We start from the raw sequence: 25,922 nt of genomic DNA, 5'->3' as shown, positions 1-25,922 counted from the left end.
GGCCGGCAGGCAGAGGCAGTTAGGGGTGATCAGGCTGGCAGGGGGGGCAGTTAGGGTCAATCAGGCAGGTGAGCAGTTAGGAGTCAGCAGTCACGGATTGTGAGAGAGATGTCTGACTGCCGGTTTAGGCCTCATCTCCGGCAGCTGGACATCCCCCAGGGTGTCCCAGATTGGAAAGGGTGCAGGCTGGGCTGAGGGGACCCCCCCCCCACTTGCACGAATTTCATGCACCGGGCCTCTAGTAAACATCATAAAATAATCAAACAGTGTGACTTATTACATCTCCACATGGCAAGTTTTCCATTAGAGGAGAAATTCGGAAACCTTAAAAAATGTCTTTTATAGTAGGTAAAGCAGAAAAACAATAAAACTGTCCTTGGTGTTTTCACTCTTCCACAAAGCAAACATTCATACAGTAATCCTGCTCAACTTTTGAGAGTCATTGGCACAGCAAAGCTATTTATTTCAGCCAAGGAAACCTCTAATCATCTGGAAAAATGAGTATCTTCCATTGGCTTCCTGACAATAAATAGAGTGAGTGTGTTCACCTGCAACTATAATTTCCCTTCTAGAAAATAAACTGAACGAAACCGCAGCTGTAAATTTCTGGCACTCTTAATCACAAGCTAATTGATTGATTTCAATAGCTTTTGTTTCTTTAGCAGTCTAAAATTATTTGAACCTGCTAGTTCTACATTTATTATGCATGGCATCTTGAAGAGAATTTAAAAATCAGCAAGCAGGGGCATCCTTGCTCTGTACAGATGTGAGCAGAGAACGCTGACTGGCAGAGGTTAAAGATCATGAAGTAAATTATCAAACATGAAAATACCACCCAAAATGAGTTTTATCTTTTGTGAGGGCAAAGAAAAAGGACTGGCTCAAAGGGATTCTTTTTCTTGGAGTTTTCCACTTTACTGAAGCAAGGAAAAGAGGGAAACAAAAGTGAGATTTCTGAAGGAAGTGGAACTTAGTATTTGTGCTGGAGTACGAGTTTGCTCCTGGTTGATATATCCCATTTTCTTTACTATCAAATGCTGCCTTAACTCTGACATGCTTTTCAGATGCTGCTTTCCCTAATTATTTCACCATTATTAAATGTCCAGTCTTAACATTATGTGAACTCTTAAGTCATCTATACTATTCCTTGATCTCTTCAGGAAAAATGTAATATGGGTTCTAAAGATAAAAAAATAAGCATATATTATACTATGCCTACCTAAAATACCTATCTAATGTAAAGATTTTAAGGTATATCAACTTAAAAATCACATGGAACAATGCCTTGATAATAGCCTGACACCCTCAGTAACTTTGCAGGGTACTTCCCACTAACCCTAGCGGCCCTCACTTTGCATCACCAATTTTTTCCCTGGATCATTCCTGTAAGTGATTTCAGCAATTTCTAGCAATTAGGAAGAGCTTCTTCTATGGGCAAAAATCTACCATTTTATAGTATTACCATAAGCCTAATGTTATCCAAAGAATTTATGTATGATATAAGTAGATTTTCAGATTCAGAATAAAAGGATGTATTATTCAATAAACAATATTGAGTCAATCTGTTACCTATTTGAAAATATAAATGAATCTGTCTGAATGCCACTGCGAGTCCAAGTGTCTTAAAGCCACCATAGCACCTCATGCAATAGCAAGAGTGTCCTGCCAATGTTAAAGAAGAAAAGCCAAGGGCTACATACATACTCTTTAACTGAATATTTTGGGTCATGTATCCTGAGTTCTGCCGTTCAGTCACACCCTGCATTCACTGATTCATTCAACAATATTAGTTGAACTGCCCTTTCATACCAGGCATTCTCACATACTCTATGCCCACTTTAACTCCCTGCCCTCATGGAGCTTACAGCCTAGTGCCCGCTTTCTTCGAACAGACCATGAGCCCATCATAGTTTCATTCCTGCTTACCCATCACAACCAGAAATGCAATCCCCTTGAGTGACCCATCATTCCTGGACTCTAATTTCTTCACTGTTTTGTGCATCTCCTAATCTGATCAATTTCCCATTCCTCTTAGCCCTCAAAAACCCTCTATCATTCTGCATCTTCCTTGCAGTTCCTTCAAAGATTCCTTTTCTCCCACATCACACACATTTATAAACCTGGAGGTGATACAAGCTTCTCTTCATTATTGTTTCTAACGTTATGAGTCATCTTTGACTCTTTAAAATCCCAAATCCATTGAGGCTTCTGTCATCAGACTATCCCACTCACTAGCTACATATGCATTTTCTTGCCTCTACCTCACCTATTTGCTTTAGCCCCCGGCTCACTGCCTTTCTCTTTACTCAATTTCAATCATCGATTGGAAAGGGTGCAGGCTGGGCTGAGGGGACCCCCCCCCCACTTGCACGAATTTCATGCACCGGGCCTCTAGTAAACATCATAAAATAATCAAACAGTGTGACTTATTACATCTCCACATGGCAAGTTTTCCATTAGAGGAGAAATTCGGAAACCTTAAAAAATGTCTTTTATAGTAGGTAAAGCAGAAAAACAATAAAACTGTCCTTGGTGTTTTCACTCTTCCACAAAGCAAACATTCATACAGTAATCCTGCTCAACTTTTGAGAGTCATTGGCACAGCAAAGCTATTTATTTCAGCCAAGGAAACCTCTAATCATCTGGAAAAATGAGTATCTTCCATTGGCTTCCTGACAATAAATAGAGTGAGTGTGTTCACCTGCAACTATAATTTCCCTTCTAGAAAATAAACTGAACGAAACCGCAGCTGTAAATTTCTGGCACTCTTAATCACAAGCTAATTGATTGATTTCAATAGCTTTTGTTTCTTTAGCAGTCTAAAATTATTTGAACCTGCTAGTTCTACATTTATTATGCATGGCATCTTGAAGAGAATTTAAAAATCAGCAAGCAGGGGCATCCTTGCTCTGTACAGATGTGAGCAGAGAACGCTGACTGGCAGAGGTTAAAGATCATGAAGTAAATTATCAAACATGAAAATACCACCCAAAATGAGTTTTATCTTTTGTGAGGGCAAAGAAAAAGGACTGGCTCAAAGGGATTCTTTTTCTTGGAGTTTTCCACTTTACTGAAGCAAGGAAAAGAGGGAAACAAAAGTGAGATTTCTGAAGGAAGTGGAACTTAGTATTTGTGCTGGAGTACGAGTTTGCTCCTGGTTGATATATCCCATTTTCTTTACTATCAAATGCTGCCTTAACTCTGACATGCTTTTCAGATGCTGCTTTCCCTAATTATTTCACCATTATTAAATGTCCAGTCTTAACATTATGTGAACTCTTAAGTCATCTATACTATTCCTTGATCTCTTCAGGAAAAATGTAATATGGGTTCTAAAGATAAAAAAATAAGCATATATTATACTATGCCTACCTAAAATACCTATCTAATGTAAAGATTTTAAGGTATATCAACTTAAAAATCACATGGAACAATGCCTTGATAATAGCCTGACACCCTCAGTAACTTTGCAGGGTACTTCCCACTAACCCTAGCGGCCCTCACTTTGCATCACCAATTTTTTCCCTGGATCATTCCTGTAAGTGATTTCAGCAATTTCTAGCAATTAGGAAGAGCTTCTTCTATGGGCAAAAATCTACCATTTTATAGTATTACCATAAGCCTAATGTTATCCAAAGAATTTATGTATGATATAAGTAGATTTTCAGATTCAGAATAAAAGGATGTATTATTCAATAAACAATATTGAGTCAATCTGTTACCTATTTGAAAATATAAATGAATCTGTCTGAATGCCACTGCGAGTCCAAGTGTCTTAAAGCCACCATAGCACCTCATGCAATAGCAAGAGTGTCCTGCCAATGTTAAAGAAGAAAAGCCAAGGGCTACATACATACTCTTTAACTGAATATTTTGGGTCATGTATGAGGAGTTCTGCCGTTCAGTCACACCCTGCATTCACTGATTCATTCAACAATATTAGTTGAACTGCCCTTTCATACCAGGCATCATCACATACTCTATGCCCACTTTAACTCCCTGCCCTCATGGAGCTTACAGCCTAGTGCCCGCTTTCTTCGAACAGACCATGAGCCCATCATAGTTTCATTCCTGCTTACCCATCACAACCAGAAATGCAATCCCCTTGAGTGACCCATCATTCCTGGACTCTAATTTCTTCACTGTTTTGTGCATCTCCTAATCTGATCAATTTCCCATTCCTCTTAGCCCTCAAAAACCCTCTATCATTCTGCATCTTCCTTGCAGTTCCTTCAAAGATTCCTTTTCTCCCACATCACACACATTTATAAACCTGGAGGTGATATAAGCTTCTCTTCATTATTGTTTCTAACGTTATGAGTCATCTTTGACTCTTTAAAATCCCAAATCCATTGAGGCTTCTGTCATCAGACTATCCCACTCACTAGCTACATATGCATTTTCTTGCCTCTACCTCACCTATTTGCTTTAGCCCCCGGCTCACTGCCTTTCTCTTTACTCAATTCCAATCATCTATCTTGATGACTTTGATGTTATCACGTTGAATCACTGAATAGCCTGACTACTAAATTCTTTGACTTCTTCACCTCAACCATAATTCCTAGGTTATCTTAATTCTGCAATTCCTCGGCCACGAACTCCCAAATTCATAACCTTTACTTTCTTATCAACAAGTATAACATGTCTAAGATCTGGATTTTAAGAACCTTCTTTTTATTTCTAATTCCTCTGCCTCTTGAATCTATTAGTTTTTTTTACTATAATGAATTGACTTTTACCAATTTTATGGACTGGATTAAGTCTTACCAAATTCGCCGACTCAGCAATATTCCATTATCTACCTCACAACCCCCGGTATTTCCACACTCCTGCAAAATACAAACCCATCCAATTCTCTACATCTCCATTAGTACCTCCACGGCCTAACCCACTATTCTTTCTTGCCTGAACTAAGGGAATACATAGAACTACTCTCCTGCTTTCATTATTTCTCCCTTACATCAATTTTCCATAGTATTCAGAGTGATCTTTTAAAAACATACACCAGGTGTTATTCCCATGATTAAAATCCTATATTTGGCTTCCTATTTAATTGGGACAAGAATCTGAATCCCTTAAAACAACCTACAAGGCAATTATTGGATTTATTTATTTATTATGTATAATATGTCAATTTGTAATAAACATGAACAGAGACCACTGCTAATCTATGAGGCCTGAGACAAAAGGAGAATGTTTGGGGAAGAAGATGTAGCTATGAATTTAGGTCCAGGAACTAGCCCATATTAATATTAACAGCTAAAATCAATTACTCATATAACTTCTCCCAGAAATAGCAACCTACAAGGCAATTATTGGATTTATTTATTTATTATGTATAATATGTCAATTTGTAATAAACATGAACAGAGACCACTGCTAATCTATGAGGCCTGAGACAAAAGGAGAATGTTTGGGGAAGAAGATGTAGCTATGAATTTAGGTCCAGGAACTAGCCCATATTAATATTAACAGCTAAAATCAATTACTCATATAACTTCTCTGACCAGAAATAGCTTAATTATTCCATGGTTTTTCAGTTGATTTTATTAGGATTATTTACGTAATTGTCAGAGATTAATGCCAAGGATTAAACATAATATGTGCCAGATGAGATTTTCCTAGAGCTAGTGTGGAATAGAACTATGGCTTGCCTTATAATTTTAGGAGCCATATTATACAACTAACTCATATTGGGTTTATTTTCTTCTAAAATCCATAATTTAAAAAAAATTTGTTTTTGCTAACTTTATCTCCCCCTCCCCTTATGTCCCACAAAAGTTAGAATGATTTGATACAAACTACATATAACCATATCAAACTTTTCTTTTTCTTTCTTTCACTTTCTCTGTTTTTAAAAACTAGATCTGGCCCACTGTCCTAGACTTCCAATATACTGGTAATGGAATATGTATGCTATTCCTTCCTGCTTCAGGATACCCACAAATGTAGGCAGTAAGCGGCAGGGCTCCTCATCCAAGTCACTGACTGAACCTTTAAACAATATCCTTTGGTTACATTTCCTCAGCCTGATATGAATCTACACCTGCCGGCATTAGCCTCATTTCATTTTTAAATTCGATTAGACTTAAGAGTCTTTCTTTGGTAACTTGCTAAAATTAGCACTTCCCCCAATCTATCCAAAATGTGTTAATAGAGTTGGATGTGATTTGTTTCTGAGAACTTAATTCTAGGTCTTGGTCATTCTGCCGTCTGTTCTTAGTGCTCCCTAGCCGTGCTTCTAAGAATGCCTTCTAAACTTTTTTCCAGGTGACCTCAAATTCAAATTAGTTTATAGTTTAAAGTTAAACTTTTTCTTTCTTTGAAAACCAGTATTATATTGACCTGTTCCCAGTCTTCTATTTTCTTTCCCATTCTCCGGGATTGTTTCTCTCTCTCTCTAGCTCTCGCTCTTTTTTTTTTTTTTTTAATGCACATAATGTTACTTAGCAAATCTCACTTGTAAGTTCTCTAAATCATTGAGAAAAACAGACTATGGAGAGTTAATTTTAAAAAAACTTTCTATCTGGGGCTTCAATTCCCTCCAGCATTTAAATAAAGCAAAGTCTTTTCAGTTTTGGGTGATTTTTATTTGCTTAGTTATAGCTTTCAACAATGAACACTTATTAATTTCATAACAACCCTGGACATCACTTTAGTGTATTACTTTTTATCTCTTAAATTAATGTTATCTGGTTGTTTTATTTTTCACATTTAAATGTGTTTTGTTTTTTGGGTTTTTTTGCATGTGTGGATGTACATTTTCTAACATTCATGGGTATTGCTTCAATACCCCTGCTAAGAGATTTGCTGATTTTAATGAGATGTTTGACTACAGTGCTCTAGGCAAATGCTCAGTTTGAGTCTAAAAGTGTTACTTCTTTGTATTAAAACCTTATTGGATTTATTTATTTATTATGTATAATATGTCAATATGTAATAAACATGAACAGAGACCACTGCTAATCTATAAGGCCTGAGACAAAAGAATGTTTGGGGAAGAAGACGACATGGCTATGAATTTAGGTCCAGGAACTAGCCCATATTAATATTAACAGCTAAAATCAATTACTCATATAACTTCTCTGACCAGAAATAGCTTAATTATTTCAGCCTGCAGACTGAAGAGTCCCAGGTTCGATTCCGGTCAAGGGCATATATATATACCTTGGTTGCGGGCACATCCGTAGTAGGGGGTGTGCAGAAGGCAGCTGATTGATGTTTCTAACTCTCTATCCCCCTCCCTTCCTCTCTGTAAAAAATCAATAAAATATATTTTTTAAAAACCCTCAAATTCATCCATTATCTAAGCAGTGATATACAACTACTTGAAGCCATTAAAATCTTTCAGAAATATTCTCAAACACTTTTTTTCTTATGAACTACTTAGGATATTGGGATAAAAAATTAAAGTATGTCAAGACAAAATAAATATGTGCCACTAACTCAAAAATTGCTGAAGTATCATCCTAGCTTTAACGCAGTCTTCTGGTTAAAGAAATAAATACAGACATTTCAGGAGTAATTAATTAGGTGCATCTGGGAAATGAACACCCATCAATAAAGTTGGACATAGAAGATGCACCCAGCATATAGTTGTTAATAGATATAAAAATAGAGAAATACAAAAGGGGAGACATGGACAGTTGAGAATGCTTTTAAGATTAATGTAATTTGAAGTAGTTCTTTAATTTGACTAAGAAAAATGAAGATGCCAAAATATACATACCTGCCATAGGTTTTATACTATATTATGTAATATAATTTCATTTTTTTAATAAAAATCATTATTAGAACACATTTTCACAAAAATAAAGGTAGAAAAACTTGGGTTTCTGAAACTTTCAATGGGGTTGAAGTAGTAAAATTGAATAGTGGCAAAAAGTAGAAAATTAAGCCTTCCATCATGGTAAAAATTGCCTAATATCAGTGTTCCTAATTCATTTTAAGTTGTGATTTTCTTTTGAATTTAAAAAAGTAAACTGCAGGAGATATCTCCAATATTGAGTTCTAGTCAAGAAGTAGAGTTCCTTTTATTTTCTGGGTTAATTCAATAAAATAATTTTGTTGTGTTATTTATTTCTCTAGAGGTAAAGTGGACAGAATTTATCCAAACAGCATTATAAAAGAAGTGTTATTGATCTGATAAGAAAAACTTCTAGGAGTTTTGAGGAGACCAAGATGGCGGCATAGGTAAACACCGCAGACTGCTGCCGCAAACAACCACTTCAAAAATACAACTAAAAGACGGAACGGACATCACCCAGAACCACAAATTAGTTTATAGTTTAAAGTTAAACTTTTTCTTTCTTTGAAAACCAGTATTATATTGACCTGTTCCCAGTCTTCTATTTTCTTTCCCATTCTCCGGGATTGTTTCTCTCTCTCTCTCTCTCTCTCTCTCTCTCTCTCTCTCTCGTGCGCGTGCGCGCGCGCACGCTCTTTTTTTTTTTTTTAAATGCACATAATGTTACTTAGCAAATCTCACTTGTAAGTTCTCTAAATCATTGAGAAAAACAGACTATGGAGAGTTAATTTCAAAAAACTTTCTATCTGGGGCTTCAATTCCCTCCAGAATGTAAATAAAGCAAAGTCTTTTCAGTTTTGGGTGATTTTTATTTGCTTAGTTATAGCTTTCAACAATGAACATTTATTAATTTCATAACAACCCTGGACATCACTTTAATGTATTACTTTTTATCTCGTAAATTAATGTTATCTGGTTGTTTTATTTTTCACATTTAAATGTGTTTTGTTTTTTGGGTTTTTTTGCACGTGTGGATGTACATTTTCTAACATTCATGGGTATTGCTTCAATATCCCTGCTAAGAGATTTGCTGATTTTAATGAGATGTTTGACTACAGTGCTCTAGGCAAATGCTCAGTTTGAGTCTAAAAGTGTTACTTCTTTGTATTAAAACCTCAAATTCAGCCCTAACCGGTTTGGCTCAGTGGATAGAGCGTCAGCCTGCAGACTGAAGAGTCCCAGGTTCGATTCCGGTCAAGGGCATATATATATACCTTGGTTGCGGGCACATCCGTAGTAGGGGGTGTGCAGAAGGCAGCTGATTGATGTTTCTAACTCTCTATCCCCCTCCCTTCCTCTCTGTAAAAAATCAATAAAATATATTTTTTAAAAACCCTCAAATTCATCCATTATCTAAGCAGTGATATACAACTACTTGAAGCCATTAAAATCTTTCAGAAATATTCTCAAACACTTTTTTTCTTATGAACTACTTAGGATATTGGGATAAAAAATTAAAGTATGTCAAGACAAAATAAATGTGTGCCACTAACTCAAAAATTGCTGAAGTATCATCCTAGCTTTAACGCAGTCTTCTGGTTAAAGAAATAAATAAAGACATTTCAGGAGTAATTAATTAGGTGCATCTGGGAAATGAACACCCATCAATAAAGTTGGACATAGAAGATGCACCCAGCATATAGTTGTTAATAGATATAAAAATAGAGAAATACAAAAGGGGAGACATGGACAGTTGAGAATGCTTTTAAGATTAATGTAATTTGAAGTAGTTCTTTAATTTGACTAAGAAAAATGAAGATGCCAAAATATACATACCTGCCATAGGTTTTATACTATATTATGTAATATAATTTCATTTTTTTAATAAAAATCATTATTAGAACACATTTTCACAAAAATAAAGGTAGAAAAACTTGGGTTTCTGAAACTTTCAATGGGGTTGAAGTAGTAAAATTGAATAGTGGCAAAAAGTAGAAAATTAAGCCTTACATCACAGTAAAAATTGCCAAATATCAGTGTTCCTAATTCATTTTAAGTTATGATTTTCTTTTGAATTTAAAAAAGTAAACTGCAGGAAGTGTCTTCCATATTGAGTTCTAGTCAAGAAGGCGAGTTCCTTTTATTTTCTGGTTTAATTCAATAAAATAATTTTGTTGTGTTATTTATCTCTCTAGAGGTAAAGTGGACAGAATTTATCCAAACAGCATTATGAAAGAAGTGTTACTGATCTGATAAGAAAAACTTCTAGGAAACTTAGTGCATATTCTGGACTATGAAAGTCAATTTTTGCATATTACAAACACAGATCTTTGTGAAAAAATCTTTATGTGATAGTATTCCCAGTTTAATTTGAGAAACATACATGAGTATTTACATAATTAAGCAGAGAATTAAACAACTGCTGTGTGAAAATATATATGGTAAGTAGGAACTATGTTTCTTGCTTCAATAATTTTAAAGTACTACTCTCATAAGGAAGTAAAGTGCAGTAATTATTTATGTTCAATAGATGGCGACCTCTACATTATAGTCACAAAAATAGCTTTTGCATAGTATAATCCACCAGAAAAAAATGAAAGGAGGTAAATTACAAATATTCCATATTTTACAATAGACAAAATTATTACTTGGTTATATACCCATTTTTATTTTGGCTTGTGGTCTTTTTCCAGGTTTGTGAACATACTATGCAGGAATGTGCTATATAATATCAGCTAAGAGATTCTATTTGGCTGATATTGTTTTATTTTTAAAAATTAGACTATGCACCCTGGACAGTTTGGTTCAGTGGATAGAACATCGGCCCATGGACTAAAGGGTTCCGAGTTCGATTCCAGTCAAAGGCACATACCTCGGTTGCAGACTTGATCCCCGGCTCTGGTCGGAGCATGTGGGGAAGGCAACCATGTCTCTCTCTTACATTAATGTTTCTCTCTGTCTCTCCCCCTCCCTTCCACGCTGTCTAAAAATCAACGGGAAAATATCCTCAGGTAAGGATTAACAAAAATAAATAAAATAAAATTAGACTATTCTGTGGAAGGATTGGTGTTCTTTGTTTTGGGACAAATTCAATTGTTAAATTCTTACCTCATGAAAATATGTAAGAATATGAGACTAGGGAATGATTTGTGATTTCTATGCATAGCTTATAAAGGATAGTAATTTTAGATAACTTACTCAAATGGTATGAGTCTTAATAAGGGTATGCAACAAGAGCGCAATACATTTGTAAAACACAGCAATAACAAAGGCATGGCACAGGTCCGCAAACTGTGTCTTCATTCACTTATTTTATGTGGGTTGTATGATATTTGTGAACAGCCACAAATTTTTAAAAACTTACTGTAAAAAGAGTATGTTTAGAAATATTTATGTAGTTTCTGTTCAAGAAGTCACTTAAGATCTGTTCTGATAGCCTTCAGTTAGAAATCATGCGGGCATTATTTAGTGCTATGGGACAGCCTGTAAGAGGATATTTTCCCCCCATAACTGTTTCAGTTTTGTGTAATGTAACTGGTGCCTGGATTAGAATCATTTTTCTACTGAAAGGATAGGCAGTCACTTCTCCCTTGATGAGTATTTTAAATCTTTGAAATTTGCAAATCTATATCATATAAAAAATCAGAAACTATCATTTTTTCTTTCACAATATATGTAGAACCTATCATTTCTTAAACAAGATTTAAAAGACATAAAAAGTATGTTTTCATCATGATAATTAATATACATTTTTGCTAAATAAAAATACTACCATATACTTATTTATATAGACCTATCTAAGCATGAAAAAATTTAATCTAATCTGCTTATTAGATAAATATTTTCCTATGTAGTAAAAAGTCTTAAAAGGGTGAGATAAAAAAAAATCAGCATTTAATTTAAAATAAATTGTATGATGCTTGACAATGATGTATTTTATTTTATTTTAAATATATTTTTATTGATTTCAGAGAGGAAGGAAGAGGGAGAGAGAGAAACATCAATGATGAGAGAGATTCATTAATTGTTTGCCTCCTATACACCCCCTATTCGGGATCGAGCCTGCAACCCGGGCATGTGCCCTTGACCGGAATCAAACCCGGGACCCTTCAGTCTCCAGGCTGATGCTCTACCCACTGAGCCAATCTGGCTAGGGCATAATGTATTTTACAAACATATGTTTTTTTAACCCTCACCTGAGAATATGTTTTATTTGTTATTTTATTGATTTTTTTAAAGACAGAGGGAGAAAGAGAAACATCGATATGAGAGAGAAATATCAATCAGTTGCCTCCTTTACACACCTGACTGGAGATTTTACAATAGACAAAATTATTACTTGGTTATATACCCATTTTTATTTTGGCTTGTGGTCTTTTTTTCCAGGTTTGTGAACATACTATGCAGGAATGTACTATATAATATCAGCTAAGAGATTCTATTTGGCTGATATTGTTTTATTTTTAAAAATTAGACTATGCACCCTGGACAGTTTGGTTCAGTGGATAGAACATCGGCCCATGGACTAAAGGGTTCCGAGTTCGATTCCAGTCAAAGGCACATACCTCGGTTGCAGACTTGATCCCCGGCTCTGGTCGGAGCATGTGGGGAAGGCAACCATGTCTCCTCTTACATTTAATGTTTCTCTCTGTCTCTCCCCCTCCCTTCCACGCTGTCTAAAAATCAACGGGAAAATATCCTCAGGTAAGGATTAACAAAAATAAATAAAATAAAATTAGACTATTCTGTGGAAGGATTGGTGTTCTTTGTTTTGGGACAAATTCAATTGTTAAATTCTTACCTCATGAAAATATGTAAGAATATGAGACTAGGGAATGATTTGTGATTTCTATGCATAGCTTATAAAGGATAGTAATTTTAGATAACTTACTCAAATGGTATGAGTCTTAATAAGGGTATGCAACAAGAGCGCAATACATTTGTAAAACACAGCAATAACAAAGGCATGGCACAGGTCCGCAAACTGTGTCTTCATTCACTTATTTTATGTGGGTTGTATGATATTTGTGAACAGCCACAAATTTTTAAAAACTTACTGTAAAAAGAGTATGTTTAGAAATATTTATGTAGTTTCTGTTCAAGAAGTCACTTAAGATCTGTTCTGATAGCCTTCAGTTAGAAATCATGCGGGCATTATTTAGTGCTATGGGACAGCCTGTAAGAGGATATTTTCCCCCCATAACTGTTTCAGTTTTGTGTAATGTAACTGGTGCCTGGATTAGAATCATTTTTCTACTGAAAGGATAGGCAGTCACTTCTCCCTTGATGAGTATTTTAAATCTTTGAAATTTGCAAATCTATATCATATAAAAAATCAGAAACTATCATTTTTTCTTTCACAATATATGTAGAACCTATCATTTCTTAAACAAGATTTAAAAGACATAAAAAGTATGTTTTCATCATGATAATTAATATACATTTTTGCTAAATAAAAATACTACCATATACTTATTTATATAGACCTATCTAAGCATGAAAAAATTTAATCTAATCTGCTTATTAGATAAATATTTTCCTATGTAGTAAAAAGTCTTAAAAGGGTGAGATAAAAAAAAATCAGCATTTAATTTAAAATAAATTGTATGATGCTTGACAATGATGTATTTTATTTTATTTTAAATATATTTTTATTGATTTCAGAGAGGAAGGAAGAGGGAGAGAGAGAAACATCAATGATGAGAGAGATTCATTAATCGTCTGCCTCCTATACACCCCCTATTCGGGATCGAGCCTGCAACCCGGGCATGTGCCCTTGACCGGAATCAAACCCGGGACCCTTCAGTCTCCAGGCTGATGCTCTACCCACTGAGCCAATCTGGCTAGGGCATAATGTATTTTACAAACATATGTTTTTTTAACCCTCACCTGAGAATATGTTTTATTTGTTATTTTATTGATTTTTTTAAAGACAGAGGGAGAAAGAGAAACATCGATATGAGAGAGAAATATCAATCAGTTGCCTCCTTTACACACCCTGACTGGAGACTGAACAGGGCCGAAGTCTATGTTTTTAAAAGAATTATCTTTTAATGATTTTTTTTAAGGCCTCCCATAATTCTCTATGCTGGTAAGCCATATATTATTAATTAGCTTTCCACTATTAGTAGTTTACTAATAATATGGCTGTTGTAAAATAGACTCAACTTCAAACATTTCCTTGAAATGATAAAATTATTTGTATTGGTTTATCCAATCAGAACACTAAGCTTCTCATATACTTGTTTCTAAAATGAGTCATGTATTGTCTCCTCTCAGGAGTCACTGGGCTATTCATGTTGAAAGAGACAAAAACACAAAGAAAGATGAATCCAAAAACAAAATTTCATTTAATTTTTTAAAAAGTCTTCCATGACTATTTAACAAACAGATACCATCAGGGGAAATGTGTCAACTTTTGGCAATTAGGTTGCACAAAGCACAACAATTCTCCTTTTAAACAACGTAGGTATTATTCCACTTTACTTTCAGTGCAGATATTAATGTGTTGGCATTTTAATGAAAATTTGACCTTGTATGGAATTTATATTCAACTAAAAGTTGTGTATACTGTGCTGTAAACAAGTTCCTTAAAATTCAACAATTAAGGGATTGGAGAAATATGCAATTATGCACCAGTAGAACCATTTTTTAGTGCTAGCTAGTGCCCAATATGGTGGGATAACTAAAATCCTTGTGTTCAAAGAGCTTATATACTCTAGTCAGGGAGACAAATACCTGCCCCCAAAGTAAGAAAAGAGGCACCAGAGCAGAGGAACAATGCTTCCAACTAAGTCCAAGTCAGTGATTCTACTTAAGGAAAACTTGTTTTACATGCTAATCCACCAAACTATTAGTATGGAAAGGCAGCTGGAGTTATGAACTGAATTGTGTGCAATACCCCACCTCCCAATTCATATGCTGAAAGCCTAACCCCAATGTGACAGTATGTTGAGAGAGGGCCTCAAAGGAGGTAATTAAAGGTAACTGAGGTCATAGCAGTAGGCCTCTAATCCAGTAAGGCTGCTGTCCTTGTAAAAAAAGGCAGACACCAGAGCTCTTCTGTGTGCACAGAGGAAAGGCCACGTGAGGACACGGCGGGGGAAGGTGGCCATCTGCAAGCCAGACAGGCCTCACACAGCACCTCTGCTAACATCTTAATCTTGGACTTCTACCTTCTAGAACTGTGAGAAAATGAATTTCTGTTGTGTAAGCCACCAAATCTGTGGTGTCTTGTTATGGCAGCCTGAGCTTATACAGTACATTTCTAATTTAAGTAGTTGACCAGAGATGAATCTTACAATCCTAACACCCACTTTCAAATTGAATTTATATTTTTATATATTTGTATATTATCCTATATAATAAAAGGCTAATATGCAAATTGACCAAACGGCAGAATGACCGGTTGCTATGATGTGCACTGACCTCCAGGGGGCAGACATTCAATGCAGGAACTCCCCGCTGGTGGTCAGTGTGTTCCCACAGGGGGAGCGCCACTCAGCCAGAAGCCGGGATCACGGCTGGTGAGCACAGCAGCAGTGGCGGGATCTCCCACCTCCTCCGTGGCAGCGCTAAGGATGTTTGACTGATGGCTTAGACTCCCCGCAGCCTAAGCCATCAGTTGGACATCCCCTGAGGGCTCCCGGACTGCAAGAAGGCAAAGGCTGGGCTGAGGGACCACCCCCTCCAAGTGCACGAATTTCATGCACCGGGCCTCTAGTATTTATATATACATTTCTAATATATTTCCATTTATATACATGGAATTATATATTCAATGTACAGAGCTTTACTTGCATAACTATAGTTGCATCCAGGAAGAAATACCATGCATGTTAGAATGCCTTTTCTTCCCAGCTTATACTATTAGACAAATATCCATAATACAAATTAGAAAAGGAGGTGCCAAAAAAAGGGTGAAAATAATATAGTATGTAACTTCAGAAGTGAAAAGATTTCTACTGTTGAGGGTGGTGCACTGTGGGTGACAGTGTGTGGTTGGCATTTTAGGAAGGGACAAGGAAACCTTTGGAAGAGGGAGCACTCACACTCAGTGCCGTTCTCAGTGGCACACCACTGGCATTTGATTCAGGGCATGATATTTAGCATCCCTAGTCCCTCAGGAGCACTCTGCTGGCCTCGTCATATCTGTGTTATCTATACGTTCTCAACGGCTACTCAGCATCAGCATCTCTTCCCAGAGAACTAGAGGTAAACTTTAAAGGATGTGAAGAAAAAAGCAGAGATGCTCAAATAAAATGTATTAAGTGACGATTAAATGACTACTACACTTGATTCTAAAATGCTGCATATGGAAAATTATAACATACAAAATCATAATAATTTATTAAGTGCTGCCTTCCAGTTACAAGTGATCATTACATTTACTCAAGAGTAAATCCTAATGTTCTATTGTAAAGCTTCCCATTTCACTGACTCATTCATATAGCCCTGACTCTATTTGATTTCTAAATACCTTTACATACTCATTACTCCAGGATACTTCTGATGCAATCAACAAATATGTTTTCCTTTTGACTTCATATAACTTTCAGGCTGACTTACCTGGTATCATCTCTTTCACTTATTTCCCTAAATGGTGTTTTCGATCTGAGTTGAAGATTTAAGGAGAAGGGACAGGTAACCAAGACAGAGTGAATGATGAGAAGATGAAGACAAGAACCACACTGAAGAGAACCCACCCAAACCAGGCCCCAATGGGGATCTAAAAGGTTATGATTCTGTTGCAGATCAGGTTCTCCAGAAAGCAAAATCAGGACAGAGTTCAGCATGGAGGGTGCTTATTAAATGCCCGTAGGGAATGGAAAAGAGAAAACGTTGGATACAGCGGTTCTCAACCTGTGTCGCGACCCCTTTGGGGGTTGAACGACCCTTTCACAGGGGTCGCCTAAGACCATCGGAAAACACATATATAATTACATATTGTTTTTGTGATTAATCACTACGCTTTAATTATGTTCAATTTGTAACAATGAAATTGGGGGTCCCCACAACATGAGGAACTGTATTAAAGGGTCGTGGCATTAGGAAGGTTGAGAACCACTGATAGAATGACCCTTCTAATTTGTCCCTACCTGGGTGGAAATGACCAAGCTTTTAACCTCCTTCTCTCTCCAATCAGGTCACTGCTGTTGGACAGCTCCATGAAGGCTCCAGTATTGCAGGAGGTGCTATGTGAAGGTGCTGACCCTGGAAGACTATCATGCCCCCTACTCACCCAGCAGGAGTGGTGTCAAATCCTCAACTGAAGCAGTATCTGCATCACACTGTCCACCACTGATTCTAACCTCATATTTTAAAGTGGAAACTCAGGGGCAGAAAGGAGTCAGTCAGTTACAAATCTGAGTCTAAAACCCTGAACTTATCACTCCCTGTTTTTTGGTGTTGTTTTTTTTTTTCACTATTCTAACCAGAAAAATATAAAATAAAATGTGACTGTCTATTTTGGAAAGGATGAGCAAGGAAGTATTTATTTGGTTTAAGGAATATTCTTTAATGGCACAAACAAAAGGTCTGAGTCCAAACAATTGTAGGAAAGTTTATAAAAAGTATTAATTGTATGCCCTAACCGGTTTGGCTTGGTGGATAGAGTGTCGGCCTGCAGACCCAAGGGTCCCAGGTTTGATTCCAGTCAAGGGCACATACCTCAGTTGCTGGCTCCTCCCCAGCCCAGGCCCTGGTCGGGGCTTATGCAGGAGGCAACCAATCGATGGGTTTCTCTCACATCGATATTTCTCTCTGTCTTTCTCTCTCTCTTCCACTCTCTCTAAAAACCAATGGAAAAATATCCTCAGGTGAGCATAAAATAAAAAAAGAGAGTACTAATTGTCAAGTTCATCATTTAATTATGAATATAGCATTATACATCAAATTTCTATACATGAATGTTTTGTTTTCAAATGGCTTTATGTACACTTCTGTTTCCTACATACATGTTACCAACATATACTGTAGTAAATGCCTGCTTTTTCTAGGTCTTCAATGGATCTCAATGGGAAAAGCATTAAAATGATTACTCTGTTCAGGGCTGACACTACCAAGGTGAGTGTATGTAGTTTATTTAGCAAATTGGTTGATCTGCTTGATTCTTCATTTTCTAATTTTACTTGAAAGTCCCTGGATATGATAAAAAGACAAGTTCCAATTTAAAAATAAATAAATAAAATAAAATGCCATGGTTAGGACCGAGAATACAAATTCTTTTCTTATGTGCATAAATATCATGTTTTCATATGCCGCATTTTGGGCACACTGTTCTTTCTGTTTTATACATTGACCCCCAAGACATCACATGACTGACCCCTTTTCCTGTCTCAGGTGATGGCACTAAGGTGATCTCCTCAGAGGCCCATATAATCTAAGTACTCCCTCCCTGCCTAAACCAAATTTCTCTTATGTTAACTTATTTTATTATCTTGGTAGCACAATTATCTCGTATTATCTTGTTCATATATTTATCTATTATTCACTACTGAATCCCAGGCACATATCAGTGCTTGGTATTTAAATATTTAATAATTACTCATGTGGAAAAATGAATGCAGACACCTCATAAATGAATGTTTATGATTTACAGAATTTTAAATACACATTAAAAACACAACAACTGCAAAATTATTTGTCTGGAGGAAATCAATTCATACTATATTTCTGAATAAATTTGAATAAAAAAAGGGACTGCTACTATTTTAATAGCAGTATTTTCTTAAACAAGTTTAGTTATTTTTAATCTGAATCTTTTTAAAGGACATAATGTTGCACAAAATGAATATGTTTCTGTTTCCACAAATAACGTATTTTTTGAGGTAATAAAACTACTGTATGGGAGACATTCCATCTTCTGACTGTTAAAAATTTTTAAGAAAAATATGTTGAAAATTCTTAAGAGTAACTTCCCAATTTTACATTAAAAAACAAGCCTATGATAAAGAAAGTCTGTACAAGAGAGACAAACAAAAACAAGCTATAAATTAGTCCACTAGTCTTACAATAATATTTTTGCAAGAACCTTTTATAATTGTTGGCTAGTTTCTAAGCTAGGAATATAAGATGTCCCAGAAGATTAACTGAGTTTCAGAATTCAACATCTGACAGGGTCAAGTGGAATGTCCTTTGTGATCTTGGCTAAACATTTATCCTAACACTCCAATACAGACCATTCCATTTATCTAAGTTTATACTTTCAGTGCAACATTAAAAATACTTAGTTTTTAGCTAGAAAAGGTATTACATTCTTATTTTCATCTGCACCTATTTCAAGTTATAAAGTTCTATACACAATTCTCTTCTCTTGATTAGGGAAACTTTCTTTTATTTACCTAAAAACTCTCCTAATAGTTCTTTCTCTCAATTCTGCAGTTATTCTAGAAGTTTGGTTCTTACTGAAAAATACTATGTTCACTCTACCCACACAATTAATTTTCATGAGAGTTTGATTCTATCTTTTTTCAAACGTCAACTTTTGAGATCAATAAGGCATTATTAGGTATAGGAAAACCTACACCTAATTTCTTATAGAGGCCAGACACGCAGTCATAAATGGGATTGATGTCAGGATGATAAAATCACCAAAGTATATGAAGAAGAACTGAAGCAGTAAAAGAAAGACATTTTAATATCTTATGAAGTAGAGCGGAAATGAGCATAGGTAAATCCTAGAATTATTTTTTAAATGCATTGAGCAGGCCAAATTTTAGATAGTAATCAATCACTAACTGAAATTAATGTTAGTTTCTCTAAATTATCAGGCAGTTGTCCTGGTCAGTGGTAACATTAAAGTAAATGAAAAAATTAAAATAGAACCTTGAATTCAGGCAAGATCCTTCAGTAATCATTTTCACACAAAGAGTAATTCTAGGTTGTGCCATAGTCTATGATACTTAAGATATGCTAAATAATGTAACAATTCGGGGGGGGGGGGGGTGTTAAATAGAGGCCTTTATCATATTCCACACTCACCTTTTATTAACCTCACAGAATTAAAAAGGTTTCCCAAATGAAATGTCATGATAATTCTTTATTTTACCCAAGTAACATTATAACAAAACTTGGTTGGCATTGTTATCAGCTTCAAGGAAAGAGAAAACAAGGTACAAAGCTAAGTTAAAAGCAACTTTATTACAATACTTTTCCAAACTTCAAAATGCATTTAGTATTGCATTTAGACCTAATAATATTATACATTATATTACAAGACAGAAAGCATTTCTGGTCAGATATTTAGCTTGAATGTACTGCAAAACAGAGCTTACTAGGAATGGCAGCAATACACAATAGTTTATATCACTAAGTAAAATGTTTCTCAGATATCTCAGAAAGAAGCATTCATATTTCAATTCATTTTATGTTTACTCCTCTGATTTAGAAACAAAGCAAAGCTATATTTTCTATCACTTACTAGATAATGCCTAGAAGTTGTCTATATCCTAATTATATCCACCAGCTTAGAAATATTTCCTTTGGTAGAAAATATGATTTTTTTAAATTAACCAAACCAAACAAACAGTGTATATTTCCCCATTGCAAACAGGGGCAGAAATCTCCTCTTTCCTTTTTTGGGGAGCCAAATCTGGGCTTCCTCCTCTTCATGTAGCCATCCTATATTATAATTACCTGCTTTAAAAGATACCCAAATCTATAATAAAATCTATTCTAATAAATTCTAGTTTTAACTCACAACCCACTCTGAACATTATGTAAGAATTAACTTAAAAGTAATCTGAGGAAAGGTAGTACCATAAGGAACTATTTTCCAAATTAGACAAGGACATTATTTGCTCACCCACCTCTGCTTCAAATGTCTGACCCAATTCAACTTACGAAAATAACTCTTTTTCCAAGGTTACTACTCTGATAACAATGGAAAACAGGTAAATCCACTAAACAGCTCTAGTCCTTTAATAGACTCTGTTGGTTTAACATCTGTGAGCTACTGACTAGCACAATACATGTTAATCCTCCTTATTTTCACAACAGCAGGAAAAGGTTAGAAAAGTATAGAAAAGGTCCTATTGTTTTCTTATGGCAAATTTAATACAGATTTTGTTCTGAAGTTGGAGAAAAGAAAAAGTGAATGAAAAGGTATGTGCTGGCTGCTTGAGGGGGCAAAGCTCATAAATCACTGTACATTAAGAGCACGTGCTGAAACTTCATGGTGCCAGTCACGTAATTTTGTGTATTTGGGGCTAAACACGTGAAGGGGTATCTTTTCCCTGTGGAAATAGAAAAAAAGAAGAAAGAAAAAAAGAAAAGTGATAGAAGAGTCGTAAGAAAGAGCAAGAAAAAGTTTCTACACTTCATTCATCATGCAGAAAACATGCCTTCTAAAGCTTAATTTCACAAAGCTGTGTTATTTAAGAGCAAAAGATTTTAAGGATAGAGAGCATTTTTTAAATACAAAAATTAACCATTAGAGCCCTCTCCTGGAAACATCCATTTTTATGCCCAAAATAAAGTGACTGCAAGATCACATGAATTCATTCACAGACTACAGTGTTAAAAAAGCACTCCAAACACACCCTTCCGCCTACTTATTTCAATACTAAATAAACTTTAGACATAAAATCCAGATAATATCTACTAATTATGAAATCTGTAAGTTGTACATTTAAGTTCCACAAAGGCACCACAGTTAAATGCTTAGCTTCTGGTTGCAAAAACAAAATGCCATACCATTACACTTGCAAATGCAAATGACAAACTGAGACCATTCATGAAAGGAAAGCATTCATTCAATTTACAAAAAAAAAAAATGGACAACTTACTTTGCCTTCTTTGTATTATCAGTTTCAGCTTCTTTCACTGAAATATAATAAGCAATATGCAATATTAGTTTGTCTTTTAAACTTTAAAATCTCTTAAGCCAGTGATCTTCAACCGGTGTGCCACAAGAATTTTTAAAACATGAAATACCTGACTATTTAGTCAGGGGCACTGACCTAGATTGTCAAATAAAAAAATGACGACAGCCAACACAATAAATAGCCATCAGGTGTAAATGAATCAAAATTATACCTATTATTTTTGTCAGATCAGCAAAAAACATACTTTTTGGTGTGCCACAGAATTTTAGTAATTAGTTTATGTGTGTCATCAGATGAAAAGGGTTGAAAATTGCTGATTTAAGCAATTACATGCACCAATCAATAGCAAATGGTCAAGTTGCACAGAGCCACCAAAAAAAAATTTCTGAATCATCTTGTCACTGGTCATATACTACAATCAGTACTACTATTACTGCTGCTTCTACACTTTTCAATGAAACTCTCCTGGGCTGATTTCTTATTTACAATAGCCATATTATGTACGGCATAATTTAAAAGCAAACTGCCTCAGGAAAATTACTGTTTTCTAATAACTGTTTATCTGTCTAAATGCTACTTCTCTGTAGAAAAGAACATTCATCTAGGTATTCACTTACTATGTTCAGTCCCAGTGATCTGGGCCAGGATTCGGAAAGAGCGAGACTGAGTCGTGCCCGTCCTTGGGTGCCAGTCTTCAGTATCCTCAATCAGTCTCTTCTTGCTGGCATCACTGTGAGTAGGTATGTGATAAAACTCTGTATTACGCTCCACAATGTGTTTTCTCGGTGGGCTAGGATGAGGAAGGAAAAAATGAATGAAAAATTTATAATTATATTAAGGATAAATATTCTCTGCCAAATTATTTATAACGCATACATTTAATCCTTAGTGTTCCTTTTACATATTTTGCTTTTGCAAGCATACACAGCTTCAATTTTTTTGAAGAGTACCCTTCTAAAATAAAGTAGATGGAATTGTTTTTTTAAGTAGAAAAAAAGGTGCGTATATCCTAATACAAAATAACAGTATAAGTAACTATTCAACAGGGAGGTTACCGTTTAGGTGGGGTTTTCCTTTTTAAGTGACAGAAGAAGGCAGCAGAAGAGAGAGTTCCAACATGAAAAGGAAAAGAGAAGATTAAGGAAAGAAGGAAACAAAGAGAAATTTAAATATCCACAGAAGTAAAAATAAAACAATTTAAAATTATGTATGTTGTTCATGTAATGCCTAAAAACACACAGATATGCACTACATTCACATAAACACCAATATGCTGCTAAAATGTATTAGCTTTCATAAAATTAAATGATCGTGTCTTCAATAGGCCTATGAAACAAGAGTGGTTTAGTACAGGCTAAACCAGCAATTCCAAACACAATTTTGGAAAGGGACAGAAGTGTTATTTTCTCATTCTTGTGTACAGATAGATACCCCTCATCCCTAATAAGACTGTGTGCAGAATCAGCATAGTGAAAAAGAGTTATGGTATATGATAAACCAACAAAATATTTATCAAAGGAACCTCATGTAAATCTTGGCTCTATGATTTTTCAGAGGTGGGATTTTGGACAAGTCAATCTCACTAGGACTCACTGTTTTCATTTATAAACAAGAATATCACATACAAAGTCACATTGTTCTGAGGATTACATGAAATAATATATGTGAACGGGATCTGTAAACTACAGAATTTGCTAAGAACATTAATTTTTCTTGTAATAAAGCATAAATATTGGGGAATTTACGAAGTACACTTTACCACTTTACCCTAAGGAACCTTATCAAAACTGTCTCACTCAGTACACTAGAAGTGTTTCTGTCCATTTAGAACATGATAGAAGTAATGTTAACACTGGCTTTAGAATCGGGAAGATAAAAGTGCAGGTACTACATCCTCCACTCAGTGTGTGTTTAATGCAAGTCATTTAATTTCCCCAAGTCTAGATTTTTCCCATCTGAGAAATGGGGCCTATATCTATCTTAATGGGTTGTTTTGAGGAATAAATAATGTATGTAAAGTGTTTTCCACAGTGCCTAATAGTAATGATCTCATACTATTTTCTTTTATTATTACCAAAATAATTGTTTGTTATGCATGCTCTAAAACTATGGGTCATCTGCATATACAAGGAACAGCATCAAAAGTATTTATATACAAAATTAGTAATACCTACTAAAATTTATGGTAAATTTTTAAGATACCAGAAGTGAAATCTCTAAAACACCTTTTACGAATATTGAACAAAACCTAATCCTTTTTAAAACAAACAAAATTAAAAAATAATAGGCATAGATTACTTCATAACCACAGTCTTTGGCAGATATAAATTCCTAAGCAGACAATACTTTATCTTATGCAATTACCTGAATAACTTTATTTTAGTATTAAACTTATAGCTTTAAATTTCTCTATAATTAGTGATTGCAGTTTATGCTTAAATGACACCAATTTCAGGTATAAGATTACTGTATCATCTATAAAAGGTTTGTTCTATAAAAATATAAAACAAGAGTGTAAAATTAAGACAAGAATAGTAAACAACACCACTTAAGAATATTTTTTTAGCTGTGACTCAATTGGATACTCTGTGACATTCACCACAGAAAAGGTCTTGTGTTAAAATGATATGAGGTCTCTAAACATTCATTTAGTTTTTTTCAAACTTTGAAACTCTAGAACTCTGATTTCTATGATTAAAAAAGAGAATAATCTCAATGATTTTATTTTTTTAAGTATTTGGGATAGAATATAAACTTAACTAGCAAGAGCAAACTATTTCAAAATACAGACATTAAAAATCAGCAAGTTTACTCAAATATTTTTAAAAAATACTAAATGGCAGAGGCTGGAACTACAACTCTCACAACAATATACATGGTGTATAATATTTATCTATCTCCCTAAGGGTTAACTGAAGTGCGGGTGCTGTAAACATACCCACTGATTCATATGAAGTTCTCTAGCATGAAAAACATGTTCCTGAGCTCCTTAACATATTTGAAAATTCTTGCAATGAAAAGATATTATCAAAATGTGCTGGTGGTGTTAAGGTGAAAGCAAGATGGAAAGTCACAGAGAGACAATGATGAAAATGACAAAAGGAACCACTGATTAGGTACTTACACGGTGCCAGGGTTACTGAAAGAGAAATAATGCACACACACACACAAATGTGATAGAGAAGACATTGATGTTCCCAGGATGATGTAAAATCGACAAAGATGAGGCCAGAAAAAGAAGAAAAGGGAAAAATGAAATAACAAAATTCAAAACAATGAATTTACATAAAGATGTTACACAAGCATCATGCTTCAAAATAATCATGTTAAGCACAAACAAATGTTAGTAAAAACTAACTTTTTGTTACACTGTTATTATTGGGACAACAATCTTATCTGCGTTTTTGTTTGTTTCCCAAAACACTGAAAAATACTTTATATATCATTGCTAATTCAAGTCTCAAGTTACTAATACCAAGAGAGAAAGATACATTATTTTTTTTTTAAATTTCTAGGTTTTTATAAATTTCATTTCAGTATAAATCCAAATTCCTATTATATTCCTAACAAAGGGCACAGAATAAAACAATTACTAGATGTAAGATGTGAAAACAAATTGTTTTAGAATCATTTTTTAAATCAAAGAGATTAGGAGAAAAATCACTTTTACATAATGTAATTAGTATATAGCAATAGCAAGTGTAATCACACATAAATTATCCTGAATTAGGAATTATGCACTATTTGAACATTTTCTTAACTTTTTTAATGTGGCAATTATGATGAAAAATACAGAAAGCGCAGAAGGTCATAAATAATGGGCTATTATTCAATCTTCATACTCTCCCCTGTCCATCACTACTACTACCCTCACTCACAAGCAAATCCCAGTAAGTTTAGAACTGAATTTCAGGAACTCCATAGTTCTGTTTTACCAACAACCTAATTTACCCAGAAAAGCATGTCTGATATTATATAGTAAAGGACCTAGATCAGTAGTCGGCAAACTCATTAGTCAACAGAGCCATATATCAACAGTATGACGATTGAAATTTCTTTTGAGAGCCAAATTTTTTAAACTTAAACTATATAGGTCGGTACATTGTTATTAACTTAATTAGGGTACTCCTAAGCTGGCCTTTGCTAAAAATGTCCTCAATCTGATTGAGGTACGTTCGCTGAGGTCGACCCCTTCCAACTCTCCCATCCCCACTCGTCTATCTGAAACAAGTATACTAGACGAGTGTGGATGGGAGAGTTGGAAGGGGTCAACTTCAGCAAATGTACCTCAAAACAACGTACTCCCCCCGCGCTGCGTATCAGGCCCGCCTCCTGTGCCGCAACTCCCG

At 35.0% G+C, this 25,922-nt stretch overlaps 1 protein-coding gene across 7 annotated transcripts in view; it reads right to left on the bottom strand.

The window, feature by feature from the left end:
• PDLIM5 (PDZ and LIM domain 5) overlaps nt 1-25,922 on the bottom strand; it is a 228,573-nt gene that overhangs the window by 80,529 nt on the left and 122,122 nt on the right. For 2 of the 7 annotated variants that reach the window (XM_014549008.1, XM_005877784.2), the window contains exons 5-7: nt 22,629-22,646; nt 22,191-22,363; nt 21,535-21,571 (exon numbers count right to left, since the gene is read on the bottom strand). In XM_014549008.1, the coding sequence (XP_014404494.1) occupies nt 21,535-21,571; nt 22,191-22,363; nt 22,629-22,646 (228 nt within the window). Of the gene's footprint in view, nt 1-19,869; nt 20,983-21,534; nt 21,572-22,190; nt 22,364-22,628; nt 22,647-24,697; nt 24,713-25,922 lie in introns of those variants that run through there. The other 5 variants (XM_005877790.2, XM_005877785.2, XM_005877788.2 and 2 more) reach the window with 4 other exon arrangements.

Source organism: Myotis brandtii, unplaced genomic scaffold (assembly GCF_000412655.1).
Source record: "Myotis brandtii unplaced genomic scaffold, ASM41265v1 scaffold530, whole genome shotgun sequence".
NCBI classification, from domain to species: domain Eukaryota; kingdom Metazoa; phylum Chordata; class Mammalia; order Chiroptera; family Vespertilionidae; genus Myotis; species Myotis brandtii.
The sequence above is the reverse complement of the archived record's forward strand: the minus strand, read 5'-3'. Positions and strand labels throughout refer to the sequence as shown.